Source organism: Danio rerio, chromosome 16 (assembly GCF_049306965.1).
Source record: "Danio rerio strain Tuebingen ecotype United States chromosome 16, GRCz12tu, whole genome shotgun sequence".
Lineage (NCBI taxonomy): Eukaryota > Metazoa > Chordata > Actinopteri > Cypriniformes > Danionidae > Danio > Danio rerio.
The window spans coordinates 47,448,316-47,463,291 of NC_133191.1; the positions used below are offsets into that span (position 1 = coordinate 47,448,316).

The 14,976-nt window shown below is 37.6% G+C and overlaps 1 protein-coding gene and 1 long non-coding RNA gene across 6 annotated transcripts; one reads left to right on the top strand and one right to left on the bottom strand.

Moving 5' to 3' along the window:
- Positions 1–2,834: 2,834 nt before the first annotated feature.
- On the bottom strand, positions 2,835–14,692 carry si:dkey-7j14.5. Of its 5 annotated transcripts, none has more exons than XM_002664987.8 (8): positions 14,439–14,465; positions 14,204–14,304; positions 11,661–11,771; positions 11,508–11,564; positions 8,584–8,700; positions 8,202–8,270; positions 5,798–5,911; positions 2,835–4,019 (listed from the first exon to the last, which is right to left on the bottom strand). In XM_002664987.8, exons 2-8 carry the CDS (start codon positions 14,261–14,263, stop codon positions 3,933–3,935), a joined length of 615 nt encoding a protein of 204 aa, XP_002665033.1. In that variant the 5' UTR covers positions 14,264–14,304; positions 14,439–14,465; the 3' UTR covers positions 2,835–3,932. The 5 variants fall into 5 exon arrangements, with proteins under 5 accessions (XP_002665033.1, XP_021322368.1, XP_073781136.1 ...); XM_021466693.3 differs by having other exon boundaries at positions 14,382–14,465; XM_073925035.1 differs by lacking the exon at positions 8,202–8,270 and having other exon boundaries at positions 14,382–14,465.
- Positions 5,907–8,667, top strand: LOC141378307 (uncharacterized). The gene is made up of 2 exons (XR_012392492.1): positions 5,907–7,243; positions 7,416–8,667. It is a non-coding gene; the product is annotated as an uncharacterized lncRNA (long non-coding RNA).
- Positions 14,693–14,976: the final 284 nt, after the last annotated feature.

A 14,976-nucleotide genomic window follows, 5' to 3' on the forward strand; every position in this document is an offset into this window, starting at 1 on the left:
CGATAAATATTCATGAACTTCACCTGAAAGAGGTCTGATGATTGTATATAATAAATTAATATTCAACTATGGCAAGACACTTTGAAAATTACCTAAGCAAAAATAACTAACTAAAAAAACTAACACCATATTCACAGTTGTTTGTATTAAAAAATTCTTAAAAGTTACTTTTACATTTGCAAATGAGGTATCTGGTTTAATATGCACTTATTTGCATATTTTCATAAATTTAAACACCAGATAAAGCAGCATTCTTTTTTCCCCCAAAGATTTTTTCATTAATGCATGAACAACATAAACAGAACAATGCCAGAGTGTACATAGACTAGATATGAAAAGCAGAGTTATATAGAAGTACATAACCTCAATAGGTAAAACAAAGTAAAAAAAATAATATAATAATAAAGAAAAATGATATTACAAATAATGCTAGGCCTTGCTAACTCACAATGACTTAAACTTGTCAAACAAATACACAATTTTTTTACAGCTTTTTTTGTTTGTACTCTCCTTTAAGGTATTTGCACTCACTGGCCACTTTATTAGGTCCAACTGCGTTTTAATGAAAATTTTTATTCAGCCAATCACATGGCAGCAACTCAATACTTTGAGGCATGTGGACATGGTCGAGACGATCTGCTGCAGTTTAAACCGAGCATCAGAATAAGTAAGAAAGGTGATTTAAGTGACTTTGAACGTGACATGGTTGTTAGTGCAAGACAGGCTGTTCTGAGTATTTCAGAAACTGCTGATCTACTGGGATTTTCAAGCACAACCATCTCTAGGGTTTACAGAGGTCCGAAAAAGAGAAAATATCCAGTGAGCGGCAGTTCTGTGGGTGCAAATGCCTTGTTGATGCCAGAGTCAGAGGGGAATGGCCAGACTGGTTCAAACTGATAGAAAGGCAACAGTAACTCAAATAACCACTCGTTACAACCGAGGTATACAGAAGAGCATCTCTGAATACACAACAAGTCCAACCTTGAGGCCGATAGGCTACAGCAGCAGAAGACCACACTGGGTATACCACTGAGGCTACATTTCGCACAGGCTCACAAACATTGAACAATAGAAGATTGGAAAAACGCATCATGGATGCATGCAGTCGACAAATCTGCAGCAACTGTGTGATGCTATTATGTCAATATGGACCAAAATCTCTGAGGAATGTTTCCAGTACCTTGTTGAATTTATGCCATGAAGGATTAAGGCAGTTCTGAAGGCAAAAGGAGTTTCAATCTGGTACTAGGTGTACCTAATAAAGTGGCCGGTGAATGTATATAAATATCTATTTTTCTTTAAGTACCACTGAAAAAAAAGAGGTTTCAGACTGCTGAATTTACGACGATTGATTTTCCGCAAACATAGCCTATTTAGAAATGCAACAGTGATTATATGTCAGATGTTTTGCTCTGATAATTTAAAAGGATTGAAATGATTCAGTGCATTATTTTTCAGAAAATTGTTGAGAATTTTTACAAATTCATTCATTCATTTTCTTTTCGGCTTTATTAATCTGGGGTCGCCACAGCAGAATGAACCGCCAACTCATTTCTGCCGCAACCCATCACTTGTGAAACATCCATACACACTCATTCACACTCAAGCACTCATACACCACGGCCAATTTTAGCTTACCCAATTCACCTGTACCGCATGTCTTTGGACTTGTGGGGGAAACCGGAGCACCCGGAGAAAACCCACGCGAACATGGAGAAACATGCAAACTCAACACGGAAATGCTACCCACTGCGTCACCACATCGCCTTTAGATTATTATTTGTTTAAAAAAAAAACTATTGGGTTCGGGCAATTAATAACTATATGAACAATAATTCTGTACGATGGCGCAGTGGGTATGGGCTGTCGCCTCACAGCAAGAAGGTTGCTGGTTCGAGCCTCGGCTGGGTCATTTCTGTCTGGAGTTTGTATGTTCTCCCTGTGTTTGTGTGGGTTTGTGTGGGTGAGTAAAACATACGCTGGATAAGTTGATGGTCGTGGCGACCCCAGATTAATATAGGCACTAAGCTGATAAGAAAAAGAACTGATGAATAATTAAAAATATATACAGTAAAAATATACATATATTTTATGTTTTAGCAATAAATTGTCTTATAGCGCAGGCTAAAAAAGGGCAACATGTTGGCTCAGTGATTAGCACTGTCACCTCACACCAAAAAGGTCGCTGGTTCAAGTCCCAGCTGGATCAACTCTCATTTCATTGTGGAGTTTGTATGTTCTTACCATGTTGGCGTGGGTTTCCTTCGGATGCTCCAGTATCCCCCACAATCCAAAGACATGTGCTATAGGTGAATTGAACAAACTAAATTGGCCGTAGTGTATGTGTGTGAATGAGAGTGTATGGGTGTTTCCCAGTACTGGGTTGCAGCTGAAAGGGCATCCCCTGTGTAAAACATATGCTGGAATAGTTAGCCGTTCATTCCCCTGTGGCGACCCCGCATGAATAAAGGAATTAAGCTAAGGGGAAAATTAATAAACGAATGAACATGCAAATGATGTACGAACAAACAAAATAAAATCTGAATATAGATTTTTTTCCTAAAGATATTTTATATAAAAGTGTAAGTAGTACTTATTAGTAGTATTGCTAATGATCTTCTTCATTCTAACATGTTAATATCCCAACTGCAATGCATTTAATAAAAGGATTTTGCAAATAAATAAAACACATCAAGTTTTTTTAAACCCATTTTGAATTACATTTTGAATGTTGAATTACACTCTCAACACAGATTTGATACGCATCTATATTAATATCTTCTGTTATTACTGTCAGTACGCACTTTGACATAATAAAACAACAGAGCATCATACTGTGTATTAAATCAAGTTTATTTTGAAATATCATTCGGTCAGATACAAACACAAACACGGCCATATAACTACACACTACAAGGTTTCTGTTTTACTACACATCACTACAGAGGTCACGGAGAACAGGCACGATGTAAATCTCACATGCTGTCATAAAGACCAAGATCTACAGACACAGAACGAACAACACATGCTTCCACAAGAGGATTTTTACATCACCAAAGTCGAGCCCTTGACCGAGGGTTCAACCTCTGAGCTTTAGTCAATAGGTGTCCATGATTTTGGTCACAATTGGTGGCACTTACAGAGTTGGCAGTCATCATAGCTTTCCTGAAGTATCAGTACGGATAAAACGAGATGACAAAAAAGCCAAGCGATGCTTTTTTTTAAAGTTACTCACTGGTGTTTTAAACTTCACAATACTCTGCTTTAGAGGAGTTTCACTAAACACGAGCCACATTTATCAAGCTTTTATTATGTAAGCACATGTTTGTAACACGATTTGGCCTGCTTACGATGTTTAGTTTTTAAATAGAGATTTCTCAAATTGTGATTCGATTGAACTTGATAGATGTTGCCCTGTGTGTCCTCATGTGGCTAAAACAAACGTTAATACAAAGAGATTCATGCAAAAAGTGGTACAAAATGCTACAAAAACAAGACCAAATCACAACCTTCTTACCGTTCTCATTCCCCATTTACGCACTTAATGCTGAAATTCACAAACCCTATGAACAATAAGCACACTTACCCTTCTAGCGCATGTCTAAAACACTGGATTCGGACGTTTCATGCTAAGAAGCTTCATTTTTAAGAGTGAAAATTAAGGAGGCACGAATAACTATTGAGTCGAGCATTCAGCAGTCCTACAGGCTGTGACAGCGAGAGCCAAGCAAAAAACGAGATTTTATCCATTCTTTATTTGTGAAAAAAGTATTTACAGCATCACAAAAGGTTGTTTTTTTTGTAGTTGTTGTTGTTGTTGTAGTGGTGGTTGTTTACCTGTGAGTGGTTTTTAGGTGAAACAGTCCTCTTTTGCAGTTGGTGTAAAAGTGTGCTAAAACTGCACCCTTCTGCTCTGAACGTCTCTCAGTGTGTCAGTTCCCAGCATGGATTGCGTTCTGGGACTGAACAATAACACCGTAATGTTGGTTTGCTGTGGAGTGAGGGATGGGGGTCAGCTCCTGACAAAAAAAACAGCAACTGGACAGTCAGTTTCAAGCCTGAAATCTCGATTAAAATTTCAAATAAAACTTATTTTTTAATGTGAAATGAATCAAATAGACATTTACAAAACACAGTTTTAGAAAGAATCATGTCAATTGCTCATAGAGTTTCATGCAGAAGTTACATCTAAATTGGTATTTTCAAATATTTACAGATCATTTATTGCATTGCATCTCCAAAACAGTTTGGCTGCCAATACTAATAATAATTCCTTACATTTATTTAGCTCTTTTCTGGACACTCAAAGCGCTTTAAACATTTTTGGGGAGAATATCCTCATCCGTCACCAGTGTGCAGCATCCACCTGGATGACACAACGGGAGCCATATTGTGCCAGACTGCACAACACACACCAGCTGATTGGTGGAGAGTGATAAAGCCAATTACGATACGGGGATGCCAGTGTAACCCCGCCCGTCCTACACCACCCAACCCGCTCCAAGCTGTAATCGAATCGGCAACCTTCCACATGGGAGTCAGTTGCTCTAACAAGGAGGCTAAAGACCATGGCCTCTAGCGTCTGTCGCTAGAGCACCTTTAGAGGTCAGAGGTGAGAGGTTTACCTGCACAGCACTTCAATAGCTGCCCTTTGATACACTCACCCCCCAAACCTCACTCCCATCCTGGTCACGGCACCAATGTAACCCCGCCGGTCCTACACCACCCAACCTGCCCCAAGCTGAGATCAAACCGGCGACCTTTTGCATGCATGGGAGTCGGTTGCTCTAACAAGGAGGCTAAAGACCAAGGCCTCTAGCATCTGTAGCTAGAGCACCATTAGAGGTCAGAGGAGTGAGGTTTACCTGCACAGCACTTCACTAGCTGGCTTTGTTACACCAGGGTTAAACCCCTACTTTTTATCGATGGACATCCTATGATTTTTATCAAACGGCCAGCATGAAGTGAGAGCGAGAAAGAAAACCGGCGGCTGAAAGTAGGTGTAATTAAGATTGTTTTTAATTCCTGTTTTCTTTTCAGTAACTGGGCCGAAGAGACAGTATTCAGGAGCTACCTGTGGGACGCATGAATGACCTGAGAAGCTAAATGCCCCTATGAGTTTTGAGTTATTTTTTAAAGTTTATAAAAATAAATATCTTTGTTTCCTACCTGATTCGCCGACCTTGCCTTCTTCCTAACCCACCTATTACAAACATTGTTGCACATCGGGTCAATGTTTTTCAGTTTTTTGCATTCATAGCAAGTTTTCCAAAGGTGTTTTGACAGCTTACAGCCATCGAACAAGCGAAAGACAAAATACAGAATGCTAACTTAATCCAATTTTTTTTTTGATGGACAGAAGTTTGTAGACATTGTGTAAATGTGACTGAAAGAATGTGTGGTCAAATGTATTTTTAGTGTAGTGAACTTAAGTCACTGAGTCTTTGCTCATTAGATCAATTAATTAAACTACTAATTTGTTTAAGAATGAAGTAAATAGCTCTTTATATAAATGGCCAATCGAATCATTGGTTCAACCGATTCAAAACACAGATTCATTCAGAAAGCAAACACTGCTGAGTGTTTTCTGGAGATGCAGATGCAGGGTGGCTTCATATATAATAATTCAGTACAGTATATACAACATTGTGTGCATATTATATCAGAATATTAACTTATTATTTACAGAACTGTTGTTTGAGATCAATATCACATTTGCACTTGTGCTATACTCGGGGGGTTAACTGCATTTTCACATACTGAAACCTCCCTCACGCTATAATGCTGAAACGCTTACCTTAATGGCACTAACAGAAAGAGCGTAGACCCCAAACAGAGACACAACCAAACCAATGATACATGCTAACACCAGGCAACCGATCAGCGTCCCCAAGATCCCGTTCACTAAGAACTGTAAGACACACATACAAGACACAAACACAAGAATATATTCATACAACAATTTACACTGGTACCAGACTATTATATGGCATCTCATACAGTAAGTAATATGCAAATATTGGTAATAAATATATATTAATTTCAACTGAGAAGCAAAATGGAAAATGTTATACTTCAATAATCAATCAATGTCTAAAAAGTGTATTACTTTAGCTATAAACTTCAATATTTATGGCTCTCGGCATATGTATCCTTTGATTTGATTTTCAGATTTAGATTCTCGATTAATTCTGAGTATTTTTCTTGTGTTTTCTTGTTTTTAAGTGTTTTTAGTAATACATGGTTTTTAAAATTAATTAATTATACAATGCTTGGTGATTTTAACACAAATTTGGGTTAATATGAACAAATCCAACAGTTGGGTTAATTCTGTAGATCAAAATTTGATCCTAACTGTTGAATTTGGTCGATATTTGCTGGTTCGAGTCCCGGCTGGGACAGTTGGTGTTTCTTTGTGGAGTTTGCATGTCCTGCGTTCGTGTGGGTGCTCCGGTTTCCCCCACAGTCCAAAGGCATGTGGTACAGGTGAATTGGGTAAGCTAAATTGTCCGTAGTGTATGAGTATGAATGAATGTGTATGGATGTTTTCCAGAGATGGGTTGCAGCTGGAAGGGCATCCGCTGCGTGAAACATGTGCTGGATAAGTTGGCGGTTCATTCCACCATGGCGACCTAGGATTAATAAAGGGACTGAGCCGAAAAGAAAATAAATGAATGAATTATCTTTTATCTTATTTATCTTTTTATTTTAATGAATTTTATTTACAACTATAGAATTTTGTTTGCTCTTTACCTTACTTTTATTTTTAGCAAACATTAACTGTAAGATAACTCTAGTTATTTATATCATTATTTCCTATTGGCTACTAATCAAATTTTTCACTCTATACTCTAAATAAAAAAGCGCCTTTTAAAATACTGAGAATTGTGGATTAAATCTGTGTTAAAACTCATTCACACCAAGCACAGTAACTATAATTATAACAAAGATTTACTTAATTTTTTCAATTGCTCTAAATGCAACAGAACAGTAGAGTCTACATCGCAATAATAACACCAAGAAACAATATTGAAAAAAAATTCTGCCAATTAATGATCATTGTCAGCCAATCAGAATGCACCATAAACATTCAAACGTTCCACATGAACTGGAAGTCTAAAGCTGAAGACTTTTATTTCAGGGCGGGGTTTGTTTTTGCACATCATTCTCTAATAGCAAACTAATGGTAAGAGTGGTATGGCTAATGCTGAGTTCACACAAGAAGTGGATGAAGGGTGAAAGCGTTTATGATTTTTGTTAAGTTGATGCAAAGACACGAATAGACATCCTGCACCGCAATTAATGAGAATGAGGCGGCGCGTATGATGCTAAATGTGCGAATCAATTGAGTTGGAAAATGCAAAATTTAGTGGACATTCACGCCACGTTAACCACTCAGGAGCTTGCTCTTGTAGGGGTGTGATTATGAAGTAGTGCCTTTGTTAGTGTCCCGAGGGGAAATCCTCTTGCCAAAAATTTATCAAACTGGGCTTGGCTCTAGGATCTAGTGCACTCAGACAGGGCGCCGAACAAATATATGCTGTTTTTCAGCCCTCCTAAAGGACATAAAGCACAGCTACTCTCTAAATAAAATCCATGTTAGCCATTCAGCAACGAAGCTAGTCACCGCAGACAGAAGCCCTGCCCATGACGCTAATCGGATTCTGTCGTGAAGTGAATTTCACGCACAAATGAAGCGAATTTGATGCATGAGTGAAGCGAGTCAACTCAAAATGTTCATATGTCTATTTACAATTGAATAGAGTGAGTTATTCGTGTGTGCCACGTCTGGTGTGAACACAGCATAAAAATATTGTAGCTGAAGCAATTAAACTGACGTCCACAGAAAAGCACCACCACTTCAAACACTAAAAAAAATGCTCAGAATATGATCAAAGATTACCAAAACAATTTATGTTCAGTCGATTAACAGATTAATTGTTCACCTAAAAAGCTAAAATTAACAATAATAACATTGTACATTTTGATTTTACACGCACTTTAAAGTAACAAATGAACAAATACACAATGCTAAAATACAGTCAACAGAACAATATTACTGCCTGTGGACACTAATGTAGCATTGGCTCTTGGTGTGAATGAGCCTTTAGTCTAAAATGATAGTTCTGCTCCCGCTCAGAGTCTCAAGATGTGTTTGTTTTTAGTCCGCCAGCATCGTAAAGCTTAATAATGCGACTCACCTCTTTGTGTCCCCCTTTCTCTCCTTCTCCACAGCAAGCCCAAACAGAGTGAAGTGGGTCACAACACCACTGAAACAAGCAGGACAGAGCCTGGAGTCACATCTCTCTTTCTGCTCACACACACTCACTCACTCAACCACCGTCTGCAGTCTGGCCCAAAGCTTCGTTCAGAGAACCATTGAACAGCTTTTCTGATTCCTAAATCTGATTTACTGAAATAATAAAACTCTCAATGAACACAGCCAAACGGGTTGGTTGAAGTATAACATTTTCCACTTTTTAAAAAGCTAACCATGCTAAAGCTAACAACGTGCTATTTGGGTTGTAAGAGGGAGTGTTTTGGCTGGAGGATGAGCGGGTCGGGGAGGCTCTGTTTGTTTACCTCGGTGTCCCTGTAGTAGTATGACTCTCCTCTGAATGGGATGTGTCTGGCCATGAGCCCAAATCCAACAATATCAAATGCTGCTGTTAGTAACTGCAGAACAATGGTCGTCAGCACCTGCGACAAATGAACATGTGTTTCAATTGTGAATAATATCATCGCATGTCTAATTAATCAGAGAGTACTAGTGATAATCTCATTTCCATTAATGAATGCTGATGAATGTATTTAAAATGTTGACACTTCTGAACCAGGATTACCTCAAATTACAACCATAAAAAGATTTTCAGGACATGAAATGAGAAAAAAACAATGATGTTAAGATTACTAATGTAAATTAAGCGACGTTTTAGTTTAGCTTAACATGACATACTAAAATACTTCAACTTATTATAGAATATATGGCGATATATGGGGTGACAGGGGCTCAGTGGTTAGCGCTGTCGCCTCACAGCAAGAAAGTCGCTGGTTCAAGTCCTGGCTGGGCCAGTTGGCATTTCTGTGTGGAGTTTGCATGTTCTCCCCATGTTGGCGTGGGTTTCCTTAAGGTGCTTCAGTTTCCCCCACAGTCCAAAGACAAGTGCTTTGGGTGAATTGAATAAACTAAATTGGCCAGTGTGTGTGTGTGTGTGTGGGTGGATGAGTGTGTATGGATGTTTCCCAATACTGGGTTGTGGCTGGAAGGGCATCCGCTGTTTAAAACATGCTAGAATAATTGGCGGTTCATTCTGTTTTAGCAAACCCCTGATGAATAAAGGGATTAAGCCAAAGGAAAATGAATCAATTAAATGAATGAATCCGTTTGAATGATTCAAACTGAAATAAAATCATCGACTGTTTATAAACAACAATAAAAAACAAACGAAATCAACTAAATTGCTCAAATTAAAATAAAAAAATGATGTTATAAATGTAAAAACAACTCAAATTGAAATGAAATTTATGCATAGATGTGTGTGAGGTAACAAAAACTACAATTGTTAAAAACACATCATTAACTACAATTATATAGATACATAAAAAACACACCGACTACTTAAATGCTAAACACACAACAAAATAAAAAAACATGAAAAATGCCAAACAAGTAAATTACTTTAATTTCTTTAACGAAGGGATGCGCCGATATGATTATTTTTGCCAATACTGATACAGATTATTAACAAAAGCCTTTCAGTCAATACCGATATTTATCAATTGCATACATTACTATACAGTACTAGCTATTTTCTCCATTAAATGAGTTTTACTCAACATGGATTGAATGGTGTTTTTTAAAGGTGCAGTAGGTGATCTGCCAAAATGCTATCCGTTAGCATAATTTATTTGAAACACATTCCCTCCCCTGCAGCCAAAGCCACGCCTCCTGAAATCATGAACGCGCACATTAAAGATGACAGAGGCCCACTAGATCATGGCATTCACCAGTTAGAAAACTTTATAGTACATTAACTTTTTGCATTACCCAGAATATAAAAAATACGTAGAAATACATTTAGATCGTTTACTTTAATCATTACTATTGGAATGGGAAGAGACTTTCAACCAGCACAACAATAAATGTTTCTGAAAACAATCACCAACACCTACTGCACCTTTAATATCCAAGATGTTCAAACCCAAACTAACCAAATATCGTGCTAACGCCTGAGCATATAGTGCACACCAGTTGCTTTCCTGAACAACTGTGTTTAGAATTTTTTTTTTTGCAATTTATCTAATGATTTTTTTCTGAGTGAAATATTGAATTATTTAAAAGACGTGCAGCTCATTTCCTTCATGAAATTATTAATCTATCATTAACTGCCTTTTCTTATTATTCCTGATAGCTTTAAATAAATATTTAAATGGTGTTGTATTATGTATATTTATGACTTTATCGAATTGTATGGTTTTTGTATTTTGTGATTTGTTATGTTTTTGGATATGGACAGGAGAATCTGAAAATAAAAGGAATAACCTTATTCAATATTGACCGATAATTATCGGTGGCTGATACATCGGTGCATTCCTACTTCAATTTTTTTTTTTTTTTTAATAAATATTTTTTGGGGGTTTTCACCTTTATTGGACAGGACAGTAGAGAGAATTGACAGGAAAGTATGGGGAGCAGAGGGAGGGGAGGGATCGGCATTGAGGGAGGAATCGAACTCAGGTCGCCATGAGCACTGGAGTGCATGTGTAGATGTGCTCTCCACTTAGTCATTGGCACCGACTACTTTAACTATTTAAATCGAATCAAAATTATTATATTTGTGCAAAAACTAAAATGACAAACAAGCATCAAAATTATTACCAAATTTCATTAAAAATAAATAAAATAACAACTAATCAAATAATATTATCCTCTGGGTGGTCCAATGCCCCACACAAAGACATGCGCTATGGAATTGGATGAACTAAGTTGGCCGTAATGTATGAGTGTGTGTGAATGTGAAAGTGTATGGGTGTTTCCCAGTACTGGGTTGCAGCTGAACGAGCATCCACTGCATAAAACATGCCAGAATAGCTGGCGGTGCATTACGCTGTGGTGACTCCTGATAAATAAGGGACTAAGCCAAAGGAAAATGAATGAATGAATGAATGAATGACTATTAATAAAAATCAACACAGTTTCTTAGTGACATTAAAATAACACCGTTCACTAAAATAAAACAGAAATCGTGCTGGTCACTTACATTTGGGTTAAATAATGTCTTGTCATCTAAGTAGACAGTTCTTGGCCAAAACAATATGCAAAGAGGACCTTTGTGGTCAGAAGTTTGACAAGAATACTGTTGCTGAGGCTGCAACTAATTTGGTCAATACGGGACGGGGGCAAAGTGTCCTTTCTGACGGAAGACCTTAAAGAGCTTTAATTAGGTGCGCCAGACTGACAGTATCACGATATGTGTGATTGCTTTAATAAAAGCATTTGTTCATACCAGACATTTGGACGGCTTCCTCCCAGTGTGCACCAGGAGAATACCAGTAATGAGGAGCTGTAGGAGAGAGAGACATTAATCACATGACTGGTTTCAAGCATCAGACTCTCTGCGTGTGTGTGTGTGTATGTGTGTGTGTTTGTTTGTGTGTACCTGAGCGCCATTCACAATGAGGATGATGATCTCCCGCTGGATATGATAGTGCAGCTTGTACACGATTGTGCTCAAAATGACAGTCAAAACACCAATGATGATCTCAATAGCCTAAAACAATGAGGAGGAAAGGAATCTTTCAAATGACCAAACAGTATTACATGCAGAAACATGTATTTATTTGGCAAAAGGAGTATCAGTTTTGGCAGTGCTTGCTATGTGTTTGAGTAAAATTTCATTTTTGTTTATTCTGCAAACTACACATAGGTTTACTAGTATTATTTTGCAAGATATTAAGAATAAAGTGGAATTTAAAGACTCGGCTAGGTTAATCAGGTTAAACTTGACTTAGGAAATATTTGAAAACGGATAAATATTTTGTATTCACTCTCAGAAATAAAGGTACGCAAGCTGCCACTGGGGTGGTCCCTTTTCAAAAGGTACAGATTTGTACTTAAAGGGTCCATATTGGTACCTCAAATGCATATATTAGTACCTAAAAAAATTAAGAGGAACACTTTTGTACTTTTTAAATACCAATGTGTACCTTTGAGGTATTAATATGGACATTTTAGGTACAAACCTGTACCTTTTAAAAAGGTACCACCCCAGTGACAGCTTGCGTAACTTTATTTCTGAGAGTGTAATACATTATTGGTATACTGTAAAAAAAAATATATGAACAATTAGTCATGACAGCATATGTTTTTAGTTCATTATAACCTAATAAACTATAAGTTAATCATGTTCTAACTTGATTTTATAAGTTATGCAGGCAGTTTTAAGTCAGTTTAACAATATAAGTTCAATGGACTTCAATTTGATTCCGCTTAAAAATGTAAGGCAACCAATTTTACAGTGTAGTTATTGAAGTATACTATTATTGAAAAAACACTAGTAATTCCAGTACATCCAGAGAAATTATAGGAATTTTAAGATGCTCACATTTACTACCTGACAAAAGTATTGTCGTCTATTCAAGTTTTAAGAACAAAAAATAATAACTTGACTTCTAGTTGATCATTTGATATCAGAAGTGGCTTATATGAAAGGCAAAGGCCTCTAACGTACACTTATTTTACCAAAATAAAATCTGATCATGCCTTGATTTTGAATTATTTAATTAAGACAGTAATGTCTGACTTTGCTTATACAAAAGTCTGGTCACTGTACAGAAATTATGTACAGTATAGAATGTAAAGTCATGGTGCAGAGGAAAAAGAATTAATATTGTGTATGACTCGCAGGAGCTTGGAGGACTGCATCCATACATCTCTGCAATGACTCAAATAACGTATCAATAAAGTCATCTGGAATGGCAAAGAAAGTGTTCATGCAGGACTCCCAGAGTTCAACAAGATCCTTTGGATTCATCTTTAAAGCCTCCTCTTTCAGCTTTCCCCAGACATGCTCAAAAATGTTCATGTCTGGTAACTGGGCTGGCCATTCCTGGAACACTTTGACCTTTTTTTACTTCAGGAACTTTGATGTGGAGGCTGAACTTTGAGAAAGAGCCCTGTCCTGCTAACTAATTTGCACTCTCCTGTGCTTTGTAATGTAATGTGCAGCACAAATGTCTTGATTCCTCAGGCTGTTGATGTTGCCATCCACTTTGCAGATCTCTCCTACGCCCCCATATGTAACCTATGATTTTTCCGTCACCAAACTTGACTGATTTCTGTGAAAATCTTGAGTACATGCAGGTTCCAGTAGGTCTTCTGCAGTGTTTGTGATTATTGGGATACAGTTCAAAAGATGATTCATCTGAAAAATCTACCTTCTGCCACTTTTCCAAATGATCAACAAGAAGTCAAGTTATTATTTGTTGCTCTTGCAACTGGGATTGACGACAAGGCTTTTGTCAGGGAGTGTATACACAATTATTTCCTTTCAATTCTAACCTCACGATATTCAAGATGTAATTGCATTTTTCTTTGGTAGATTGTTAAAAAGTTAATTTATTTATTAGTGAAACTATGAAATCCTTGGCTATTCATAAAATGAGTTTCCTTCTAATTTTTGTGATTCAAAAAATCATATGTGGAAACAACTAAATTAATGATGATACAACTGATGATACACCAAGGTGTTATGAAACAAAATGCATCCTATCATATTCTCTAGTCTAAACTCTCACTTTTAATCTGCAATAATGTCAATAAAAAAAGAAAATAACTTATTATCATGCCTAAAAAGTATAAAGGAATCTATTATTATCAATTCCATCAAGTTCAGACTATCAGCATGTAGTACAGTATGAGTGTGTTGCATCTCTCTCAGATATGGGTGTGTCCTTGGATGTTAGCCAGCTGTCATTTTTTAAATATACAACTAGAGCAATTCTATGAAACTTAAGCCCAAATCTTATCTTCAACATGACACCACGCATTGAATCCACTCAAATGTCACATGCAACAACAGTACAGTGCAGTATGTAAACAATCTCCTCAGGCTATAACGTCCATCATAACCATCCACCAGTCGCACATCATAATAAAACATCTGTACATTTGCGATCGCGTGAAATAGTGAAACCCACTCACACCAAGTGTTTTGGGCTCGGAGCCTTTAAACGCTTTAATCTGAGAAGCGTACAGCGACATCCTGACAGATCACCAATCGCTCATCAATACCGCACGATCCGCTGCGGACACAAACAGCACACAATCAACAAAACATGCTGCAGGCTTTTCCTCATTGCATGCTGATTATTATTATTACATTGTCACTGTGTTTGCACGAGTATCATGCTGCTGTGTGCGGAGGCGCGCTGCTTACCTTTGCGCACTGGCGTTGTTCTGCAGCAGAGCGCGCGCCGCGGCGGCTCCCTCCGCAGTGTTGATGTCATGAAGGGAGGAGGAGGCGACTAAACAAGGAGAAATCCAGGTTGGCTCCGTCCCGAACACAACTCAACTCAAACCAGCCGCTCTCTTTCTACAGAACCAGCACTGCACGCGCCGGGTATTTTTAACCCGGTTATTAATTATGAAGAGGGAAAGAGAGCTGAGTCAAGCGCGCGCGCTTGGAGAAACTGCAGACTGGTACGTTCGGGAAAACATCTGTTTGTATTCTTCAGCCCAAATGTGTCATGCGAATAGATGGGTTGTGGATTTTCCAAAGGGCCAAGTATAGTTGTGAATAGGGAGTGGAGAGTAAACTGGCATTCAAATGTGATAACTGCCCACATAAAAAATATATACCAATTTATAGTAAATATATAATGTTTTTAATACCATAGTAGAGTGTATTATACTGTAACTGTGTATATAATGCTTTGGAGTCAAAAAGGTAGAAAAGCACTGGAGTAAATAAATGA

What these genes read in the sequence shown, in the direction of transcription:
- si:dkey-7j14.5 (XM_002664987.8), bottom strand. Translation starts at nt 14,263, where the DNA reads ATGTCGCTGTACGCTTCTCAGATTAAAGCGTTTAAAGGCTCCGAGCCC. An exon ending in CCGAGCCCAAAACACTTGGT is followed by an intron (nt 11,772 to 14,203) that starts GTGAGTGGGTTT and finishes TCATTGTTTTAG; the next exon opens with GCTATTGAGATCATCATTGG. An exon ending in ACTACTACAGGGACACCGAG is followed by an intron (nt 8,271 to 8,583) that starts GTAAACAAACAG and finishes TGCTTGTTTCAG; the next exon opens with TGGTGTTGTGACCCACTTCA.